General features: G+C 28.7%; 1 protein-coding gene across 2 annotated transcripts in view; it reads right to left on the bottom strand.

Moving 5' to 3' along the window:
* Positions 1-22,184, bottom strand: part of LOC107437215 (uncharacterized) — a 50,658-nt gene that overhangs the window by 12,996 nt on the left and 15,478 nt on the right. For both annotated transcript variants that reach the window (XM_087156959.1, XM_087156958.1), the window contains exons 14-22: positions 18,162-18,392; positions 16,432-16,662; positions 13,145-13,441; positions 12,296-12,571; positions 10,678-10,953; positions 9,821-10,105; positions 5,434-5,700; positions 2,656-2,900; positions 1,238-1,358 (exon numbers count right to left, since the gene is read on the bottom strand). In XM_087156959.1, the coding sequence (XP_087013085.1) occupies positions 1,238-1,358; positions 2,656-2,900; positions 5,434-5,700; positions 9,821-10,105; positions 10,678-10,953; positions 12,296-12,571; positions 13,145-13,441; positions 16,432-16,662; positions 18,162-18,392 (2,229 nt within the window). The remainder of the gene's footprint in view (positions 1-1,237; positions 1,359-2,655; positions 2,901-5,433; positions 5,701-9,820; positions 10,106-10,677; positions 10,954-12,295; positions 12,572-13,144; positions 13,442-16,431; positions 16,663-18,161; positions 18,393-22,184) is intronic.

Raw genomic sequence — 22,184 nt, 5'->3', positions numbered from 1 at the left:
AACAGGAATTAGTTTTTAACAGGATTTATACAGGAATTTAGTCACAAAAGTTGAAAACCGATGGTAGCCTGGCCATTTAAACATAAAAAGAGGTTGTTGCAATGGATAAGGAAATATAAATAACGTATATAATTTTATAACCGTCGTTGAACAGCCAACCAAGTTTTTTGGGTTTAAGACTACTAATGGTCAACTCCATAGCCTTGCAATTTTGAAGCCAATCCAGAAGACAAGGGAACTCTTGGATCAAGTATTTGGAAAAATTTGCCTTCAGGGAGGATTTTTTGATGGAACTAATCTGCTTTTGCATTACATAGAGAGGAAAACCTACCACGGTTAGCCTGACAGCAAGGGGACTGTAATCCATGATCCGTTTACCACTTATGATATTTTACTTCAGCATTGTGGTCGGTATAAGGAGGGTATGGAATTCGTATCAACCAGTCATTGCTGGATTCGAATCCAGTTCACCTCAATGGAAGGCAAATGCTCTATCACCTGAGCCACCACGGCCAAATGTATTTAATCAAACACTGAGTTTCCTGAACTTTACAGGCTAGTTCATCAAAAATTTTACTTTTTCCAAAAAATCTGTACATTGCACCTCGCCACCTGCAAGTTACTTTTGTAACTAAATTCCAAAATTTTTGTATAATGTTTTTAAAACTTTCACAAGAGACATGCCATCGTGTCTCTGTCTACCACTCTTTGTTTCCAAGATTTTTTATTTATGAAATTAGTCAGTATGTGCAGATAACAGTGCCATGAGTTTCTCTTACAGCAAAGGAATGAATGGAATAATCCATTGCTGTAAGCAATGGATTATTGACAGCGGATTGCCAATTTTGACTCAAAAATATTTTTATTATTGATTTGGTGGTGAAAAGATATCAGAATCAGATCATCAAGAAAAAAAAATTTTTCATTCAAAAATAAAAAAATAAAAAATTCACTGTGAAAAATTTGCATTTTTCAAGAACTACTGCTGAGTTTCTTCTAAGGGCTTATAGTAATAAAAAGTAAAAACAAGCATTTATGTGGCCTTTACAGAACCCGTGGGATACCTGAATAATCAAGCAAATCAATATTCTCAAAAACTACTCAGAATTTTTAAGCGAAAAAATATTAAAAATGACAATATTATAGGGGATAAAAAAAAGTTACAAGAAAATTCCTGCGGTAATTCTACAATTGATTTCACTGTATTATGTAGAAACTAATAGAATAAAAAACCAACCTGAGCATTCTCAGATGTCAAAGTTGGTATTTGTATGCACTGAGATTCCAATTTTTTACATTTTTCCTCATACTTTTGAAGTTCTTCTTGCAGTTCTTCAACAACAGAGTGTTGCAGATCTCTGAAAAATTATTGCTTTTTTTTTAATTAAAAGTAACATTATTAGCACTTTTGTTCAATAATGCATACATAACAAACAAAAATGTTAACAAGTAAGAAGTTTTCAAATGAAGATAATTCATACTTTCTGCTGTACAGGAATAAAGCTAAACAACATGAATAAAGCACAAATAAAAGTTTCAAAGCAGACATACCACAGTCTGTTACTCTCTGTTTCAACACTATGGAAGGCTTCAGCATATTGAATCAAAACTATAGTATGTCTGTTTTTGTAATTTTATTTCTTAACATTTAAAAGCATTCAAATTATGAATAAAGCTAAATCAACACGCAAAGAGCATAAACAATGTCATACAAAGAAGATACAGGATTATTTTAGTGCAATAATGAAGTGTTTTCACTGTGGTGCCCCATTATTGTAGAACGATTATGGCCATATCTCTCTTTATGGTGGCATATTTGTACTCTTTTCTTGTTGTTTCAGCTTTATTCATATAGAGCACAAAGTTAACCTTTTCTTTAATTGGAAATTATGTAGTTAATAATTTTGAATAGGTAACTTAATACTGTAGAATTGTTTATTTTCATATACTTTTTTTAAAATTTATTTTCATTTTCATTTAAATTGAAAAAAAAAATTTTCAGATCAAGAGGAAGAACAGTTTAAAAGATCAGAGCAGGCCCATTTTTTTATTAAGAGAGTTGAAAAAATTTCGCGTACAGTTATAAAATTTCATTATCCAAAGATAATTCCAGACAAAAATAACTATTAGATAATATTGATTATTTTATTCAAGAATGGTCAAAAAGCTTTGCTTAAAATGATGCTAAAAATTTAGTACGGTATACAATTTTTAGCATCATTTTAAAGAATATAATTTTATATGGCAAAATACAAAATTTGAGCGAAGTTGGTCAAATACTTCCCGAGTCCTGAAACTGAACTTCAAAAAAGTCAGGTGCTTAAAATTCGATTTTTCAGGAACTATTCAAGCGATTTTTAAAAAGGTTCTTTTCACTACTTTAAGCAAATATTCAAAATTTAAAAAAAAAATTATAATAAATTATGAAAACACAAAATAAAATATAATTTGACACAAGAGAAATCAAACGAAAAATTAATGAATTGAAAACATAAGATTACCTAATGAACACATCCTTTTTACAGAATTAAAAGGTTCTTTAATTAAATAAGAAAATTTATTCATACTTAATATTTTAAGAAATATTTGCAAAATGTAAAAATAGAAAGATGATTCACTGCAAACAATGACCAAGACAAAACTTTTACAACTTACAAATGTTGTTTTAACTCTGAGGCAGCTTCCTTCTCCATAACTGATATATTTAATTTTTGCTCCAAATCTTGTTTATGTAAAGAGAAATCTGACTGCATCCTGATGACCTCTGCTTGCAAAGCTTCCAATTTGGCTTCTTTATCTTTCACAACTTCTTGTTGCAGAACTTTTTCTTTCATTAAAGCATCCCTAACTTCCTCAAGATTCTTTTTATCAGTTCGAGTTTTAAGTTCTTCACTAGCTATCTAAATGCAATACACTTTTTTTAGAAAAACTTTATAATAAATGAATCTAAAAATATGTATGCTTATTAAATACTTAAATTAAAGGTTTATTTCATAAATTATTCAAGTGTATTAAAATTATTCATACAGCTTTTGATGTTAATGGCCACAATTGTGGTCAATTTAAAACTTCCTGAACTTTAATTTTCTCCCTTAAGCTTACAATAAACTTTGTAATTTTACCAACTTATAAAAGTCAATAGAATTTTTGGTAGCATAATTAAATGACAACACTCAGCAATTACTATAAAATTTTAAGTAAAACAAGCAACAAAAAAAATCACATAGGATCTTCATTCTAGGTTTAGAAATGTTGAAGAGCAAAACAGGAAAATAATTAAACATTTCGGTTAAAATTAAATTCCTACTCATAGAAAGGAAAGTCATTTTAATTTACGACAAGTGAACAGTAATACAAGCAGTATTTCACACAAAAGTAAATATTTTAAAAATAGAAGAATATGATGAAATTCATAACCCTAATTCTTGATGAAATACAGCAAAAAAATATTTAATAAAAATCTTATAACAAAAATCATATAAAATATTAATTCAACCAATATACTATTGATCTTTTATTTCAGAAATTTAAAACATTAAAACCAATAAGAAAAGAAAAAAACTGATTTTACCTTTGTCATCTATTATGAAAGCAGAGTTAAAATAAAAACTAATATAAGTAACTTGATTATGAAAAGACAATTTGATATTTTCAGAACATTATTCAGAAGAACACCTTTTATAAAGTAACAACCATTATTTTTGTTTAAAAAGCCAATTTAAATTAAAACAAATGCCAGTTTCCTAACAATAATAAACATTAACATATTGAAGACCTAATAACCCTGTCTATTATTTCATTCCTTTTCCTTACTAAGTATTCCTTTAATGAATCAAAAAACACATTTCAAACCAAATAAATAAGTTGTATGGTAATTAGTCATTTACACAAAGTTCACACTTAATTTCAGAAGAAAAAAATCCTTGATTTTTTTCAGGTACATTAGATAAATTTTAATGAAAATCAATACCGTATTTTATCTATACCATGTTATTCTTCATCAGAAAATTTTGATTTTTTTTTTTAAAATTTGTAATGTTAAATAGATTTTGTGAGCAAAAACATATAATAGGATGAGAATCGAAACATGGAAAAGTTTCACTAAAAGGTGGATTTTTTTTAAATAATTGAAATAGATGTTAGAATTAATTAAATCAACACTCAATAATTGATTACTGTTATTGACATTATAAAACTGGTTATTTTCCAGGAATATGAATTTTTTATAATATATGAATTTTTCAGTTTTTTTTAGTAAAAAATTGCAATTTTTCCAGACAATTCTCTGCTTTTTAGAGTTAAAATAAAATTCCCTGACAATTTCAGGTTTTCCCTGTTCTTACTGACATATGGGAGCCCTGTTTACAAATGTTACACAATAACTTATCACCTTTCATTTCAAATAATTTTTTTAGAACATGAAAACTCAATCTAGAAATAATTATATTTTTAAGTGACTAATTACCAAAAAGTGCAACCTTTCTCATTAGTAATGTCACTTAATTTTTCTCATTTCAGCACATATCTGACAGAAATATATAATTTTTTCAATAAATTTTTAAAAAAAAAACAAACAACCTTTCTTTAGCAATATCAAATTGAATATCGCAAATAAAAGCAGAAACTAAAATTTTTGTTTTTGCTATTCTATCATATTTTACTTTAACTTAATCAGTTTTATGTCTACTACTTATAGGTAAAAATTATAGAGTGAAGAAAAAAAAAAGAATCAAATAAAGGATGATACTTAAATTAAACCACTATTGTTATTTCTTAACTCACAAACAAGTTTACAACTTTTAACAAAAAAATATTTCATAATTTAAAGTATGAAATATTTTAAAAATTAACAAGTTTTTCTAAGAGAACAGAGAAGTTTTTTTAGGAGATAAGAGTTCAATAAGATAATGGGTACATTAACAATTATAAAAAGTAATTCAAAATTTATTATTTTTGTTTTGGTTGTTAAACTTTCACTAAAGCTACACTAATTAGCAACAGACAATGGTTTGGAATGGATTCTAAATGATAATACCATGATAATATTGACACATGTGTGCACTAAACTACCACAATTTAGATCAGAAGGCAGATGATGTTAGCAATCAACCGGCCTCCCCAACTGTGTATAATCAGGAAATATTTCAAATGTGCATAATCTAAATATTTCAGGCTCTAAAATATTTGGGGACATTACATTAGAGTTGATTCAAAATAATCAGATACAATTGGAGAAAGTGCAGTCCAATCAGACAACACCCAACAGTGAGGTTAAAAAAGGCTCATTTTTCAACATAAGTTTAACTGATATAAAAATTAAATGAAGAACGAAATAAAATATTTAAAAAATTAAATTCTTCAAAAAAAATTTATTCCTATTTCCGCTTAATACAAAATAAATGGAAAGATAAGTTAAAAATTTTGTGCAATTACCTTTTCCTTTTCTTGTATCAATGCATGGAATTTAACTTCTAAATCAGATATTTTCTTAATTAATTCACTGTGAGTTTTTCCAGAAACTTCCTCAGCTTCCTTAGTTAACAATTTAGCTTTCTCCACTTCATTATTCAAGAGTTCAATTTGTTGCTCTTGTTGCTGATTATGTGAAGTTAATTTTAATATTATTTCTTCTTTCTGTTGAGTAACTTCATCTTTCCCAGAGATGATTCTTTCGAGATTGACAATTTCTGATTTGAAACTCTGAAATTATTGAAACAATTTATTAAAATATGCAATTTTGTGTCATAATCTAATAATATTACCAATTAAAAATACCATAACTGGAGAGTGCCAATGGTACATTAAGTTACATTTTTTAGAAGTAACTATTTTTTTTATGACTCTCTTTTTATTGTTCCTTAACTTATTTTATCTCAGTTGAAATTAAACTGTGTTTAAAGGAAATAATTTAGTATGATTAAACTGAAATATAAATGTTGAATCTCGTGCAAACAAAGAAAATGTTTTAAAATAATTATGATTATTCATGAATGCACAAAACAATATTTAATATATACTTATTTTATTATTATTAATTATGCTATTTGAATTTTGAAGATACATAATTTTTATTTCAGAAAATTTTTACTTTAGATACATTTTTCCCTTTTCAGCCTTTTAATGTTTTAAAACCACTATACAATTAATTTTTAGATTATTCCAAAATGCTACTTGGTTCAGCATTAACTAATAATTCATAAATGTTTTAAGTTTAAATTTAACACCTGCAAAATCACAGCTCATCAGAAACAGCACATATTAATGCTAGTCCAACAACAATGAAATAGCATTGATATATGCAGTACGTATTTCTTACATTAAATGCAGTAACTCTACTGTGATGCCACAATGATGCTTTTTTACCAAATTTTCTTTTTTCTCCAGTTTTGTTATTATTTTTAAAAGGAAATGTTTAGTTAAATCTGCGGATTATGGATTTGGAAGAGTAAGTGATTTAGTGTTATTCTTTGAATTTTTTTTCTCAATTTAACTACGAAAAAATAGAAAAAAAAAAAACATTATACACTAGTTTTTGTTTAACCATATAACACTAGTTTTTGTTTAAATGCTGCTTCACAGGGAAAACAAATTTCAAATGAAATACTATATAACTTACAGCAAAATTATACCAAATCATTGGCAGATCAACAAATAAAAAAATATAGCATTAATTGCAGAATATAGCATTAGTAAGTATACGATGTACAAAAGTGGATGATGCATGGCGAGATGCACACTCACTTAATGTCTGGAACATACTGCACATGTCCCATGTGCACACCCTTGATCACCTGACACATATATACACAGTAATCCAGTTCTAGCCATTCGCTCAATGTCATAGAGGATCAGTGATGCGTATCACCCAGGTAATGCTCCACACTAGGACTGGGCGATATTAGAAATTATATATCGTGATGCATCGTCAGTTTTGCATCGCAATATAGCGATGTATCGCGATATAGTATTTTTGAATTTCATTTACTTGTAAGGCACAGAAAGTCAGATTTCTATCAAAACTCCATACTCAGATTGATTTCAATCAATTTATAAATTTGAAGATATATATGTTTTGCTTAAGAAAGATATTAAATAAATTGACTACAATGTACAAATCTTACATAAAATATTTATTGAAATGTTTGTTTAGAAATTCATAATACGCGTAAAACAAAGTGTTAAAAACTTTTTTTAAAGCGTTTTTTACAAATTAATATTTTCTTGTACTATTATGCATAAATAATTACATAATTATTAAGTTCGATCGTAATGTTCAATTTCTAAATGAATCGTTAAAAATTTGTTGTATGTTTAAAAATAATGTGCTAAATAAATTTTAGAAAAAAAAGCGCTTTTAAAACACTATTTTTAATTATTATCATTTCAGTTATTATAGTTCATTTACGTCACACTAGAGCTGCACAATGGGCTATTGGCGACGGTCTGGGAAACATCCCTGAGGATGATCCGAAGACATGCCATCACAATTTTGATCCTCTGCAGATGGGATGGCACCCCCGCTCGGTTGCTCGACGACGTGCAAGCGAAGTCGAGCACTTTACGGTAGAACAGTTTAACGAGGACCAATACCGCACACCCTCGGTCCCTACGCAGACTGATCCAAGTGGTCACTCACCCACACACTGACCCCGTGTCTTAACGATCAGTCCACTGCGGGACCTTATCATTTCAGATAAATAATTAAATTAAATTAAATAATGACCGAATTATGAACGAAAAACAAAGTAAAATTTAATTTCTTAAATCGATAATATATTTAGCTAATTAACAAATAATATGAAAAGAATATTTTTAAAAAAAATTATTATACTCTCTAATAAAACGAAGTGCTAAATGATTTAAAAAAATTAATAAAATACGCAAACATTTCAAATTTTTTTGTATAAACAAAGTTGATTGATTTATGTCCAAATCCAAATGACAAAAATAAATTTTGTTTTAACTTTATTTCTAAAAATAAAAACAACAAGATTTATAAATTTAAAATCAGTAATAAAAACTCATTAAATTATGAGAAGTTTCATCCAAAAAGTTTTTAATAAATTAAAAGAAAGTAAAAAATAACCTAACAAATTGAATTCTTTATGGGCGCCTAAATTAGATTGCCGATAATTTTCACATTTAAAAATAAAAAGAAGTTTTTTTAAAAAAAAACTTATCTAATTAATGAAGAAACTCTTCTTTATATATTCTTTTCGATAATAGATTGCCTTCAGAACAAGGTAACATGGCGATCACGAAGTTAGTCCCACTGAAAATAATCTACAAGAAAAGTAACGACAAAGAAAAAAAAGGCTAAGAGGTGCGAAAAGGAACATGCGATATAACGATATGTGTTCTCAAAACTCTGATTCTGATTCTACAGCTCACCAATCAAGGCCATTTCAATGTAATGAAACGAACATCGTCTTCCACAGCGCGAGTCGACATCGGAACGTAAGAGAAGAGTCTTATATCGCTATATCGTTATCTTATATCCTTGCGTGTCTTATATCGCTATATCGTTTTGGGCTCGTTGTCTTTGCTCGACGGCTTAAATCAGATTTCTGATGCATCGCCTTGAATGAAAGTTGCTGTATCGTCTTGCCGATATATGCGTTGAATCGATATGTCTCGATACATCGATTTATAGCCCAGTCCTACTCCACACAAATTGGCATTTGGAGCACATAAACTTTTTCCTTTAACAAGTTTATCCTCCCACAGCCTGATGGCAAGGGAATTCTAACTCAGGATCCTTCTACCACTCAGGATATATTTTACATGTGCACTGTGGGTGTTGTGATCCAGGAGCAGAATTTGTACCAACAGTGCACCACTGGGATTCAAACCTATGTCAAGCTCCGTCCCCTGAACTAGAGCGGCTCCATATTGAAAATTTGTATTATAAAGTGAATATTGGGTGAGTGTGTGTATCTCGCCATGCATAATTCATCTTTGAACGTTTTATACATGCAAATAAACTGCCGTTTAAAATTCATTTAGGCTAATCCTGAAAAGTGTTCAAAAGAAAGTTTTAACAAATTAAATTATACAGATACGTACAAAAAGAACTTTTAATTAATACAAAAAAGTAGAAAAAGTAGAAAATCTCACTATAGAAACTTCAGTTTAATTTAATAAACTTATAACTTAAATAAAATTAATTAGTGAATTATTCTATAACAAAAAACATAGAGAGATCTTTATTATGAGCAATTGATTTCAATCTTTATCAATCCACAGATTTAGGGTTTGATTTTATTACAATTCACGCACTTTGAAAAGTATGATAGAAACTTTTTAGCTGATTAGTTATTTTAACGTTTTCGAAAAGATAATCAAAAAATCAGAAAATTTAAAGAAAAATTAAAATTAAAAGCCTGAAATGTGAACAGAGGAAAGTAAAATTAATATTGACTATCTATTGTCGTAATTTTAAGGAATATCATTTATCTCAACTGATTCTTCTTTAATTAAAAAGAATTATTAGTATAATGTATAAAATACAGCATGAAAATAAATGTAAGAATAAGAAAAACAAAGAAAATTAAAATATTTTAATCAAATGATAATTTATTTTAGCCACTATAAAAGAAAAACTGCAATTTTGACTCAACATTCCTTGGAAGAAAAAAAGTTTAAACATTTTATAGAATCAAAATTAAACAAAAAGTCAAACAAATAATAAAAGAATATGATAAAATATGTTAAAGTAAAGGCATTTATTAATTAGGGAATGAAAGTGAAATTTTTTAATACTTCTCTGTGCTGTTAACATAATAAAAAGAAAAAATTTGTAATTAAAATTAATGCTTGCCTCTTCCCTTTCTTTCAGTTTGTTTTCTGTCTCCCCCTTAAATTCATTGATAAATATCTCTTTCTCTTCCAGCTGTTTGACATTTTTATCGTTGTTTTCTTTTAGTTGATTCAGCTGAGATTGTGAATCCTCAATCATTTTACTTAGTTCGTCAAACTGGGAGTCTTTTTCAGAGATTATATTGTTCAGAGAATTTATGTCATTTTCTTTAGCCTTCAACTGTGTTTTAGAGTCCTCCAGCATCTTTTCATATTCGGACAATTTTGACAGGCTTTTCTCCACAGCCTATAAAAATATAAATAAAATAATTGCTAAGAATTCGAAGAAAAAAATAGCTATTTGTATATATTTAATTTTAAAAAGGTGAGTCCTTTATTGATTTTTATTATTTAAGAAAATCCTTTTTATTAACCTAATTTTTTTTAAATCTTATTATTTAAATAAATGACTTTTTCCCTAAAGAACTTCATGGAATGATGTAAAACAGTGCAAGAAAATTTCCTATTGAGCATAGTTTTAATTTAATGGTGACATATAGGAAGTAAGTATTCAGTTTTTAATCTAGGTTTAACTATCCAGACCATAATGTTGCAATACATGGCAATATTTTATCAGAAACACAAAAAAAAAAAAAAAAAAATTATCAGTAAAACTTACTTTTCAACAAATAAAACCAACTTTTTAATTAAAAAAAATGAAATATTATATTTTTTATTGTAGTGATTATTAAGAAAAATAACATATAAAAAACAGGGTATAATTATAAAAAACAGTTTTATGTTTTTGAAATTCAATTAGCTTCTAGATAAAATGAAAACTAAAAAATTTCAAAATATGTTTTTAAAATCATTAAATACCTCTTCTCGCTGTTTTAATTCATCACTAAGTCCTTCTTTGGTGGTCAGCAGTTGTTTTTGAAGCGTTTCTTGCACATCCTCCTTTTCTTTGGTGATAGCATCAACTTTTTTCTCAAGTGTCTGAATTTGTGATGACAGCTTTTCAATAGTCTGATCCTTTTCTCGCATAAATCCTTGCACAAATAATATTTCCTCATGTTTCTGAGCCAAACACTCATTAAGCTCACTAAGTTCTAGGTTAATTTTATCTTTTTTCTGCAAAAGCTCATTAAAATCCTAAGTGGAAAAACAAAAATAAATTAGTTCAAATTCAAAAAATATTTTCTCTTAAATATACTTGCTTAATATACACTGAAATTATTATAAATATTTATGGTACTAATGAGATTTAAGACTTGGATTTATGTTAATGGATTCCATCCTGTAACACTGAGTTAAAACTTTATTTAAAACATAAATAGATTTAATTTAATATCTCATTTCTTAAATAATAGTCACAATTAAGTGTTTAATACTTTTTTCCTACATTACTCCGTATTTTTAATAACTCATATTACCATTGCAAAGACATTACTAAAAATGAAACTTCAATTGTTAAAATTGAAGTTTTATTAGGGTAGCTATAGAAGATTTTTTTTAAAAATATCTTTAAAAAATTCAATATTAAAACTAGTATATTTTAAGTAATGAAACTCAATTTGGTATTTAAAAAATTAATTTCAAATACAATATTTTTCTAATTTTACTAAATTTCAATTTAATATTTTTACAAAATAAGAACTGTCAAGATGCCTCTATCAAGTAAAACACAAAAAAAATTGCAAACAAAATTTCTCATCACAACAAATTAAGAATATGAAAAATTTTATGCAATTTATGCTATACTGTCAAGAAGAATTGTAAGCCAAGATAATTTGTTTGGCAGAAATAGCATGATGCACTACCCTTGCTAAGCATTCGCCACTTTATCAAATGCGACAAAATCATAAATTTGGCGAATAAAATTTTGTTCTGGCAAAAGTATTCACAAATGATTTTATCCACTGGAAAGAAATTAAAATTACGTCAAAATGAATTTTTCTAAACAAATCAGTATTTTTTTATTAGATTACAATAACTTTCGGTAGATGTGCCCCGTAACCAATTGGAATTGGGTCCAAATAATATAAGCCTGAAACAAACTCTAAGTAAAGACAACCGTAAAATAGTTTCTTATGGAAAAAAAAATTTATCACAAAAAGTTGATAAGATTTGCATTTTGCAAAGACTTTTGATATTTGACTAATTTACTAGCTAATAATTTGAAATTCTTAGCATGAGCCCTGATTTTGTACTTATAAATTTTAGTATATTTTTACCATGAGAAAGCATTGATACAATTTATTTATTGAGTGAGTAAAAATATTGATATTAATTAATTAGTGATAAAAAACATTGAAAAAAATATTGCCGGGGTAAAAAAAAATTATAAACAAAGATAATTTGCTTGGCAGAAATTGCATTAATCTACAGATTTTAGTATTCTTTTACCACGAGAAAAAAGTGATACAATGAATTTATTGAGTAATTAAAAATATTGAGAAAATCGGTGAATAAAGAGTAAAAGTACAAACATTACCAATTCTTTTTTCTTTAATAGAGAGTCAAATTCCTCTTTTGTCTTTGTAAGTTCTTTTTCATAGGAAAGTTTTGTTTCTTTATTTCGTTCTTCCAAAGCACTCATATCTTTCTTAAGTTTCTCAATTTGGTCAGAGAATTCAGTCAAGTTGGCTTCTTTAGATTTCATTTCATTTTCAAGTTTCAAAATGAGGCTTTCTTTTTCTGATTTCAGCTTTTCCTCATTCAGAAGATTGCTGTTTAGTTTCTCTTTTTCCTCCTGGACTTCTTCCAATTTCTACAACATAAAATAAAAATAAATATAAGTTCCTTCCAATCAATCTCCAATCTAACTTCTAAGAAGTTGACAGCTATGCTAAGCTGGCACTATCGTTCCTATTACTAAATAACAAAATTAAAAATCAGTTTGCGATGTAGGGAAGTAACCTAGTGCACCATTTAGGGCATGGCTGCCAACTTTTGACGCTTTTTGGGAAAAATTTGTTCAAGCAGTAGCTAAGTATATGATTTAATGTATTTCTTTATTTTGCAAACTTGATTTCCCACCACTACATGTAAATGATTCGAAAACTCATATAAAACGCCACTTTGCTCCAGCTCTTGTGGTGAGGCTTTTAAAATGATGGCAAAATTATCAAAAATTCTAGTAGCTTTAGTTCTGAATTGTCTACCACTCTATAAAATAATTTGCAAAAAGCATAATAATTGGCAGCTCTGGTAGTTTAACAGCTGAAAGAATAAAGATAATTGAAAAATTTTTTTTTAATGAATTGAAAATTATTATAAGACACCTACTTGGAAAAAATAAATAAAGACCATTTGCCAATTGAAAAAAATAAATAATAAATACCTGGTTAAGGTCTGTTTTAATTTTATCACTATCTTCCTTCAACTTGGAAAGTTCATTCTGTAAAGTCATTACATGTTCGCTGCTGTCCTTATTCAGCATTTCCACATTCTGTTGAGCTAGTTCTAATTTTGATAACAGTTGTGACACTTCTTCATCTTTAGATTTGTTGGACTTGCTTAACATTTCAATTTCTTTCTTATTCGTTTCAATTTCTTTCGTATTCGTTTCAAGTTCTGCAGTCTTGACTTCAACCGCACTTTTGAAATCAGACAGTTGCTTCTCAAGAGATGATATCAACTAGAAAAGAAAAAAAATAAGCAATAAGCAATTTCAATAAATTATTTCAATAAACATTGTGACACAGTGAGCAAAGAATAGTTGTGAAAATTCTTTAAAACTTAGGACATTGCATCAAGCTAAAAATTTAAACAAATTTTCTAACATTTTTTTCTAAATGTGAGTGAATATTGTTATAAATGTATAACTTATAACAGTTGTATATTTTCGCTTATCATACAAATACGCTTATCATTTAAAATAGATAAGTAATCAGAGTAAAATAAAATAGCATTAATGAAAAGATTAGTATTATAAAATAATCACTATATATTTGAAAATAAGGCTGGTTTCATTCAAGACTGTAAAAAGGCCAGGACGCTAAAAACCGTAGAGGGAATCATATCTCTTAAAAAGAGCAACCATCAGAAAAAGGAGCAATGAATTTCACAAAAATCTGCGTCGATTTTAAAAAACCCAAAATGTACTAAACTATTAATTTTATCATTTAAATAAAGTTGTCTTCAAAGAGATAGTTTAATTTAAAAATAATTCTGCAGTTAAATTAGTGAATTCCACAAAACGAGTACAGTGCAGAACCCGTTATCCGGAAATCAGAAAACCGGAAAACCAAAAAATCGGAACAAAATTCGATAAATTTTCCCGCCATTTTTTAAAAAAAAAAAAATTTTTTTCCTCATAAGATTTTAGGATTTTTCTTTCTTTTTTTAAAGATGTTTACCTTACCAGCATTTTGGAAATAATCATTAGTGTATTACTCCATCGTTTTTTCTTCTTTTTAAGATTATTTCCAAAAAAAAAATTTTTTTTTAGTTGGGTTTAACAATAAAAAAAACGGCTTTTTGTAGCAATTCAGAAAACCAAAAAATCAGTTATCCGGAATAGCGATGGTCCCGATCGTTCCGGATAATAGGTTCCCTACTGTATTTTGAAAATAATGCTTGTTGTAATAATGTTCTAAAAATATTGTAAGTTTAAAAGCGATGTAAGAAAGGCTGAAAAAAAGATAACTGTGATAACTGCCGAAAAAGTGTATGGAATTTAATGTGGATTTCAAATGGCATTATCGTAAATTGAGCGCGTAATAAATTGATTACTAAAATACGAAATTCGCTAACTTCTTATTAAAAATATCATAATTGAAAAATATCACATGGAAATAGCTGAAAAAGAGACAAATACCTGCCATGAAAACGCTTCATAAATAATGCAGAATTACTTCAGAATCGTTACGAACTGAGCTGGTCAATAAGTGACTCTTTAAGTTTGAAATGTACGTTTGTCGTAATAACATCGTATAAAAACATCAGATTACGAAAAAACAAATGGAAAAGCCCAGAAAACGAATCAGAAAAGAGGGGGAGTTACGGAGTAATCGTCATGAATCTAACACGTCAAAAAGTGACAATTCTAATTCAATCACACATCGCAATAGCGTATTAAAGAATACTAAGTTTGAAAAACCATGTGGAAAAGACCTAAAAAATTATAATCAACAGTGAAAAAGTGATGCATTCAATAACGTAAAATAGATGAAATCGTCAGAAATCAAACGTGTCTAAAAATGATGACTCTAATTCGAAATTCTCACGTCGTAATATCATACTAAAAGTATCAGAATTTGAAAAATCATGTGAAAGGCTGTGAAAAAGTGGCATAAATATAACTAAATAACTTGTAACTTAAGAAATAACTTGAGAAATAACAATGACCAAACAACGTGAAATTAAGATGAAATTGTCATGAATCAAGTGCGTCAAAAAATAATAACTCAAATTCGAAATTCACACATCGTAATAACATAGTATTTAAAATATTATAATTTGAAAAACTATGCAAAAAGAAAAGAATGGTAAGCAACTGCCGAAAATCTATCATAGGAGGACATGAAATTAAGATGGAATTGTCCCGAATCGAATGCATCAATAAATTATTAATCAAATTTGAAATTTGTATGCAACATTGGTAAAAAAAAATCGGATTTTGAAAACCATGAGAAAAGGGGCTGAAAATTATAAATGATTTCCAAAAAAACTATCATCAGAAGAAGAAGAATCACGATGGAATCGCCACAAATTGAACATTTCAAAAAAGTTGTAGCTCAAATTCGAAATTGGCTTGTTGTAAGAACGTATTAAATACATCAGAATTTAAAAAAACCATAGGGAAATGACTGAAAAAAAATGAAGATCTCAGGTTGAAAAAACAAATGGAAAGATTAGGATCACTGAGAAAAAATATGGGAGAAAACTCTTGTTTGTGGCATTCTTAGTGAAGCGCCACTCACGGATTAAAGCATTCATTGATCAATTGTTTGAAAACTTTTACTTGTTTTATTAAGATTTTTGAGAAATTCCCTGAAATTTCCAGAATTAATAAATGCCCTTATAATTTCCAGTTTTCCCTATCACTGAACACCATGATGGATAACACAAAAAAATAAGTGAAATGTGCTACCTTCTGAGTAAAGTTCAAAATGCCAAGGCAATATATATATAAATATATAGTCTAATCTCAATATAACAAATTTGCATGATAACTTGCATATAACAAATTTGCTTGACTACTTCTTTAGATGACTGATGCAATTTCTTTTCAATCATGGCAATCTCTTTTTTATTAGGGTTCCGAGAAATAATTAATAAAATTGCTCAGGAAAAGATTTTAAGAATTGGAATTTAAACATTTTAAGTTCATCGGGAAAAAACTTCTTTGATTAAAAATATTTGCAAAATTAAGGGCCACTGAGAAATGTATTCTGCTATAAGAAATCTTTTTTTCTATGAGCAGCATCATAGCTAATGCATAAGGAATTCGATTTTTCATTATATTGAAAAATTTGCATTATTGAAGTTCGTGATATCGAGATTTGATAGTAGATAAGTTTAAATACCATGATTCGACTCTGTGCTATTGCAGGGTCATTGAAATACACACACATAAAACTTTAAAATCGTAATAATAAGAATGCTGAATGAAATTTTTCTTACTTCTTCTTTATCTTTCAAAGAATTTATAGCTGAATCTTTATCTTTAGTCAACTCTTCTCTTGTGTTTTTAATATCAATTAACTCCAAATTAAGTTTTGAGAATTCGTGTTCCTTTTCCTCTATGCTTTGTTTGTGAGAAATTAATTGAGATTCAGCAGTAGATAAAGCAGTTTTACTTTCAATTAACTCCCTTGACGCAGCATCAAACTCCGATTGAAGTTTTTGAAGCTCCTATGGAAAAACCAATTCATATTCAAATTAAGAATATCAGAAGTTAAATATATACAATTAAGAAAAATAGAGTAACATAAAATTTAAAACACTCATACACCATTCTGAAATACAAGATAAAACAAGTGATGGTAGATAGAAGTACTATTTATTAAACTTATAGGGTCAGATGGAGTAAAGTGGGTAAATGGGATAAAGTGGGTAAATGAGGTAAAGTGGGCATATGTTAAAAATCCTCTATTTTTATTTTTTAAATTGAAACAATTAGTTTAGTGGTTTTATAGACATTTATTAGGAGTGCAGCAAGCATTTTTATTTCAGTTTTAGAAACTGATAAAAGTTTGTTTACAATTTTTCAGCTTATGTTCAACTTATACAGTAAGTTAGTTTATGCTGCTGATGAACTCTCTTTTAATATCATTATAAACCGAAAAAAAAACTATTAATTTTAAATCAAACTAATAGAGGGAAATCTAAAGAAATCTACAAAGAAATTTAAGAATAATTTTCAAAATTTTTATTAATTACGAATCAGGGGTCAGTTTAGAAGAAATTTGGGTCCGTTAATGGACCCTTCACAAAATATCTTTTCATAAGAACGGACCCTTCAAAAAATATTTGAACTTAAAAACGAACCCTTCACAAAATAATTTATCTTTTAATCGAACCCTTCACAAATTTGTTTATCTTAATTATTGGTTTGTTAATCCCCCCCCCCTTCCCAGGGGGGGGAAGAAGGACAGATGTTAGTTTTGTCTTCGGCAGACGCTTCTTCCTTTATTCGTCCAAAATTAATATCCTGTGTTGTGCAGTATAGACTAAATATCAAATATTTGTATGTTGCATTGCTAATTTAGTAGCAGCAATAGCTGTTTATTTTTGAAATTATAATTTACAATTTTTTATAAATTATAATTTTACAGTGTTGAGCATAATCTTGCATCTCCTTGCCATTTAAAAATTTGTTGATAAAGTTTTTTTGCAATGACTCCATTTGCACAAATTCACAAAAACAGAACCCTGGTTGAAAGAATGCGACTTTCGTCGCATTCTTATATATTACGTTTATTTTATATTCAAAAATTACAAATAATTTTTTACAATTTTACAAAAGCGGACCTTTCACAAAATGTCTGGACAGACCCCTGCGAATTGTTTTTTGAGGTGGGGGAAAATGGGTAATAATTAGGCTCAGCTAATTGTCGTGTAATGGGGATATTTTTTTTAAATTTTGTGTAAGCTTCATAAGTATCTAATGCCCTATATTTAATAATGAAATAGCTAAAAAATAATCTACTTATTTGATTTTATTGAATCATTGAATATTGATTGATTTTATTGAATTAAGGAGACAGTTCATTTGAGTCATATTTCAGTTATCTGACATCTCTTCCAACATGTGCTCCATTATTAAGTTAAAAGTTTAAAGTTCTTAAATTTAAACTTATTAATGGTAAATTAATAATATCTACATTCTAAAAAAATAGAAAAAATATTACCATAGATTTTATGTTGATTTTCTCAACTACTTCTCCTTTTTCAGCTTTGAGCGATTCGAAAGACTCTTCAAGGGAAGATAGCTTTTTCTGCAAATCAGAACATTCTATTTCTTTTGTCTTTATAGTATCTCTCATTGTCATCATTTCAGTCTCTTTCTCAGATAAAAGGTTTGTCTTCATTTCCAGTTCTCGACATGCAGTTTCAGTTTCCAATTTTTGTTTTTGAAGCTCCTGAATGCAATTTAACCAATTAGTTTTGATTATAAATTAACTGAAAAACTCATTCTCAAATAAAATTACAGTAATGAAAAAATTTAGCATGTGGAATGAAACATATATATACAGTCGAACCCCGCTATAGTGAACCGTCTGCGGACTCAGTAATGTGTCCACTATAACTGATGGTTCACTATATCCAAATTTTTTGAATAATATTTTTTGCATAAGACAGTTGAATGATTGAAAATCGGCTTTGCAATTTTGCATAAGTTATTTAAAAAATTATTAACTAATTAACAGATAATAAAGCAAAAATTGCTGGAAAAAGTAATTACGTCGCTAAATATTAGTTTTATTTTCACTTTTTATGATAAAAAATTGTGATTTTTGACTGAACACAATTTGATTTTAAATTGAGTTCATCAATTTTCTTATCTACAATGTGCAAAGAATGCAAGATTTTTACATTCTGAACAAGATTTCGAACCATCTTAACAAAGCATCTTCTACGTTTTCTCTTTCAGCTCCACGCAGTTTTTCGATGAAACCATGATTTTGTCGTATGCCGCAAGAATTGCACTTCGATTTTTCTAAATGTTTGAAACTGTAGATTTTGACAAGGAAAATTCCTTACACAGTGTCGATTGATTGGTTCCATCATCAATACGCTTTACAATTTTAACTTTGTCGTCTATCGAAAACGCTTTTCTCTTTAGAGAATTTGCCATTTTCACTGCTTTTGAAATAAAAATCTTGTCTCAAATAGATAATGAAAGAATATGAAGAGAGCAGCTGTAGAATGAGTTAAATTGTTCCCCTTTTTGATTGTCAAGGGGTGATTTGTAAAGAATATGGTTTGAACAGATAAAAAAATTCCAAAAATTCAGCAGGTGGCCAAGTTAACTAGTTGTAGAGCAAGCTTGGGGAAAAGAGAGAAAGCGAGGCTTCTCAGGGAGGGGGGAGTATAAGATAAATTATCTGTTTGACATTTATTACAGTATAGTTAAAAGTGATAAGCATAAAGGTGAGTAATATGACACATTTTATAGGAATGCATTCATTTTCAGTCCCAACACCTACAAGTTTAAAGATGGAGGACTGAAAAAGATATTTAAAGAAATGAAATTTGAGTCCACTATAACCGAGTTTCTAAGTTCTAAGCTGTTCACTATAAGCGTTAAAAATAACATTATTTAAATAGGAATACGGACGGGACCGCTAAAAAAGTTCACTACATCCGAGTGTTCACTATATCCCAGGTTCACTATAGCGGGGTTCGACTGTATATACATATATATATATATATAAATATACATATATATATATATTGTAGCACCTAAAATAATAACTAAATAGAATTAAGTGATCTAAAATGAAACCTAAAAAGAATTATATTTAAATTGTAGATTAGCCCTTCCTAACATATTAGAATATATTAATAATTTCTTTCTCACAATTAATGTGCCATTTCCTGCATAAATCATTGTTAATTTGTCAGAAATATAATAACCATTAATAAAATTAATTTATACTGTCCAATAAAATGTCTTTCAGAAGCCGAAATCCCATTCGATTAAATAAATATTTTCTGATTTTAATAATATCTTCAAGTTTTATGATTGAATCTTACAGTATCAACCCCAACAAAGAAAGCTGCATTTTATGGATCGCATGACTTGAAAAAGAGAAAATAAGAGAGCATAATAGCAAGAGAAAATAATAGCAAAAAAAAAGTGAAAAAGTGCGTACTCGTATTTTGGAAATGAACATGTAAAGGCCTGGTTACTTTGGACAGGACGCCTTCAGTTGGAAATCAGCGCTAACCTCTGATTGGTCCATTTGTGAGTTTGATAGTATACGTCATCGAACACTCATCTTGAATTACAATTGCCGTCCAACTCAACTGCAGTTGGATTAAAACATGACGTTAACCACAGAAGCAACGGCGGACAGCATCCAACAGCACATTGAAATCAGCCAAGATTTTAATTTTGACATTAAGCATAGCTTCTTCATTAAACGTAGCACTCTTCATTTAGCTCAGCTATAATGTGTTTTTTCTTGGACAAAGTCATTATTTGTTCTCTAAAAAACTGGTCGACAATAACAAAATCAATACAATGCGCAATGAGAGATAATGTCTGCGTTGGACCGACTGCTCACGCTGAGCTAACAAAAAAGTTTTTTTTTGGCGTCAGCTCTATGTCAACTTTCCGCTGATGCCCAGATAAGGCGCTAGTCCTAAGAAACCATGCCTTGAGCTAACAAACCAGTATTTTGTTGGCGTCAGCGGTACGTCAACGTCCGGATAACGCCCAGATAAGGCACGTCTTAAGAAACCAGACCTTAAAAGTATTTGAAGAGTTACAGCTACTTGTAAAAATATTTTGTACATACTTTCATTCTCTTTTTCCTAATAAATGTTCAATAAAAATCATAGTGGAATCATCATTCTACAGAAACTATATTAAAATTGACTTTGATAGATAAAAATTGAATATCAACTAATTATGTAAATTTTGATAAATTAAAGATAAACTCAGAATGACGGCATTACATACATAAGTATAAAGTATTTTATATGCAAGTACATATATATTTAAGATTTTTATATAATACAAAGCATAGCCAAAATTATATACAATATATTCTTTCCAACAAATTTAATAGTTTTCAATCTATGTTAAAATATTTATTAAAAATTAAATCACAACTATTTTGATTTGTTACTAATCTATGAGGGTGGGTGGTAGAGGTACAGGTGGTTAAAAGGACTAATTTATCATTGTAAAGGACCAGGTTTTATAACCAGTTACGGCTTGAAATCTACCCAACTTATGGTCAATGTTTACTAACTTAAGCTGTGATGGATCAGGAAATAAAGTGTTTGCTCCCAAGAAGGTGACTTAGGTTCAAATCTAATGATAGCTGGTGGATACAAAATCTGCTCCTAGTTGGCACTGATCACAGTACTGACAGAAAATATACTCAGTGGTAACAGGATCATGGATTTGAAACCCTTTTCAATTAGGATAACAAACTTAGAATTGGGTCCAATGTTCAATGCCACTTTTTAAATCAAGTATAAAATGTCTACAGGTTTGTCTGGAAAGTTGCACTTCTGACCTATTGCATCAAACCGTTGGTCTCAAAATTATGTAGCATAAACCTTCATTATCTTTTTGGCCAACAACTGGCTGAGTACTTAACTATTATTTTATGAATAAAATTTAAAATAGCAACAAAAAAAAAGAAAAAAAAAAGCAGGTTGGGTTTATATCACATTTGCTCATTTTTTAAAAAGCTATAATTCTCACAAAAAGTGTTTAAAAATGAGATTAATTTTTTTAAAATTTTCAAACTTACTGTTAGCAAACAGTTAATATTTTGCTGCAGCTTTAAAATTTATAATATAGAACTAATAAAATATATAAAAGAATAGATGAATAAGAAGATGATATGAAAATAGTTCAAAGATAGTCAAGACTACGTCAAGCAAGATCTTTCTGGATTATAATTTGAAAACAATAACATGCTTCCCAAAAGTTCAATAAGAATATAAGAGGGAAAAAAGTGTCTACAGATCTGCAACTCTCTTCTCGTTGCTCAGTGAGCACCTATGGCCAAGCCACGGCGGTGGAGCAGCATCGGCCACGTCACACAACCACAAACCCGTTTATAGAGCGGGTCACATTTACACAGAAGAAAAAACATAGAACACAGAGAGAGAAAGAAACATTCATGCCCTGGGCGGGATTCGAACCCGCAACCATCGGCTCCGCAATCAGGCATGCTAACCATGAC

The sequence above is a fragment of the Parasteatoda tepidariorum genome, chromosome 2 (genome assembly GCF_982258835.1).
Source record: "Parasteatoda tepidariorum strain Cologne lab strain chromosome 2, Ptep-v5.0, whole genome shotgun sequence".
NCBI classification, from domain to species: Eukaryota; Metazoa; Arthropoda; class Arachnida; order Araneae; family Theridiidae; genus Parasteatoda; species Parasteatoda tepidariorum.
Note: the sequence above shows the minus strand (reverse complement) of the source record. Positions and strands in the feature narration are given on the sequence as shown.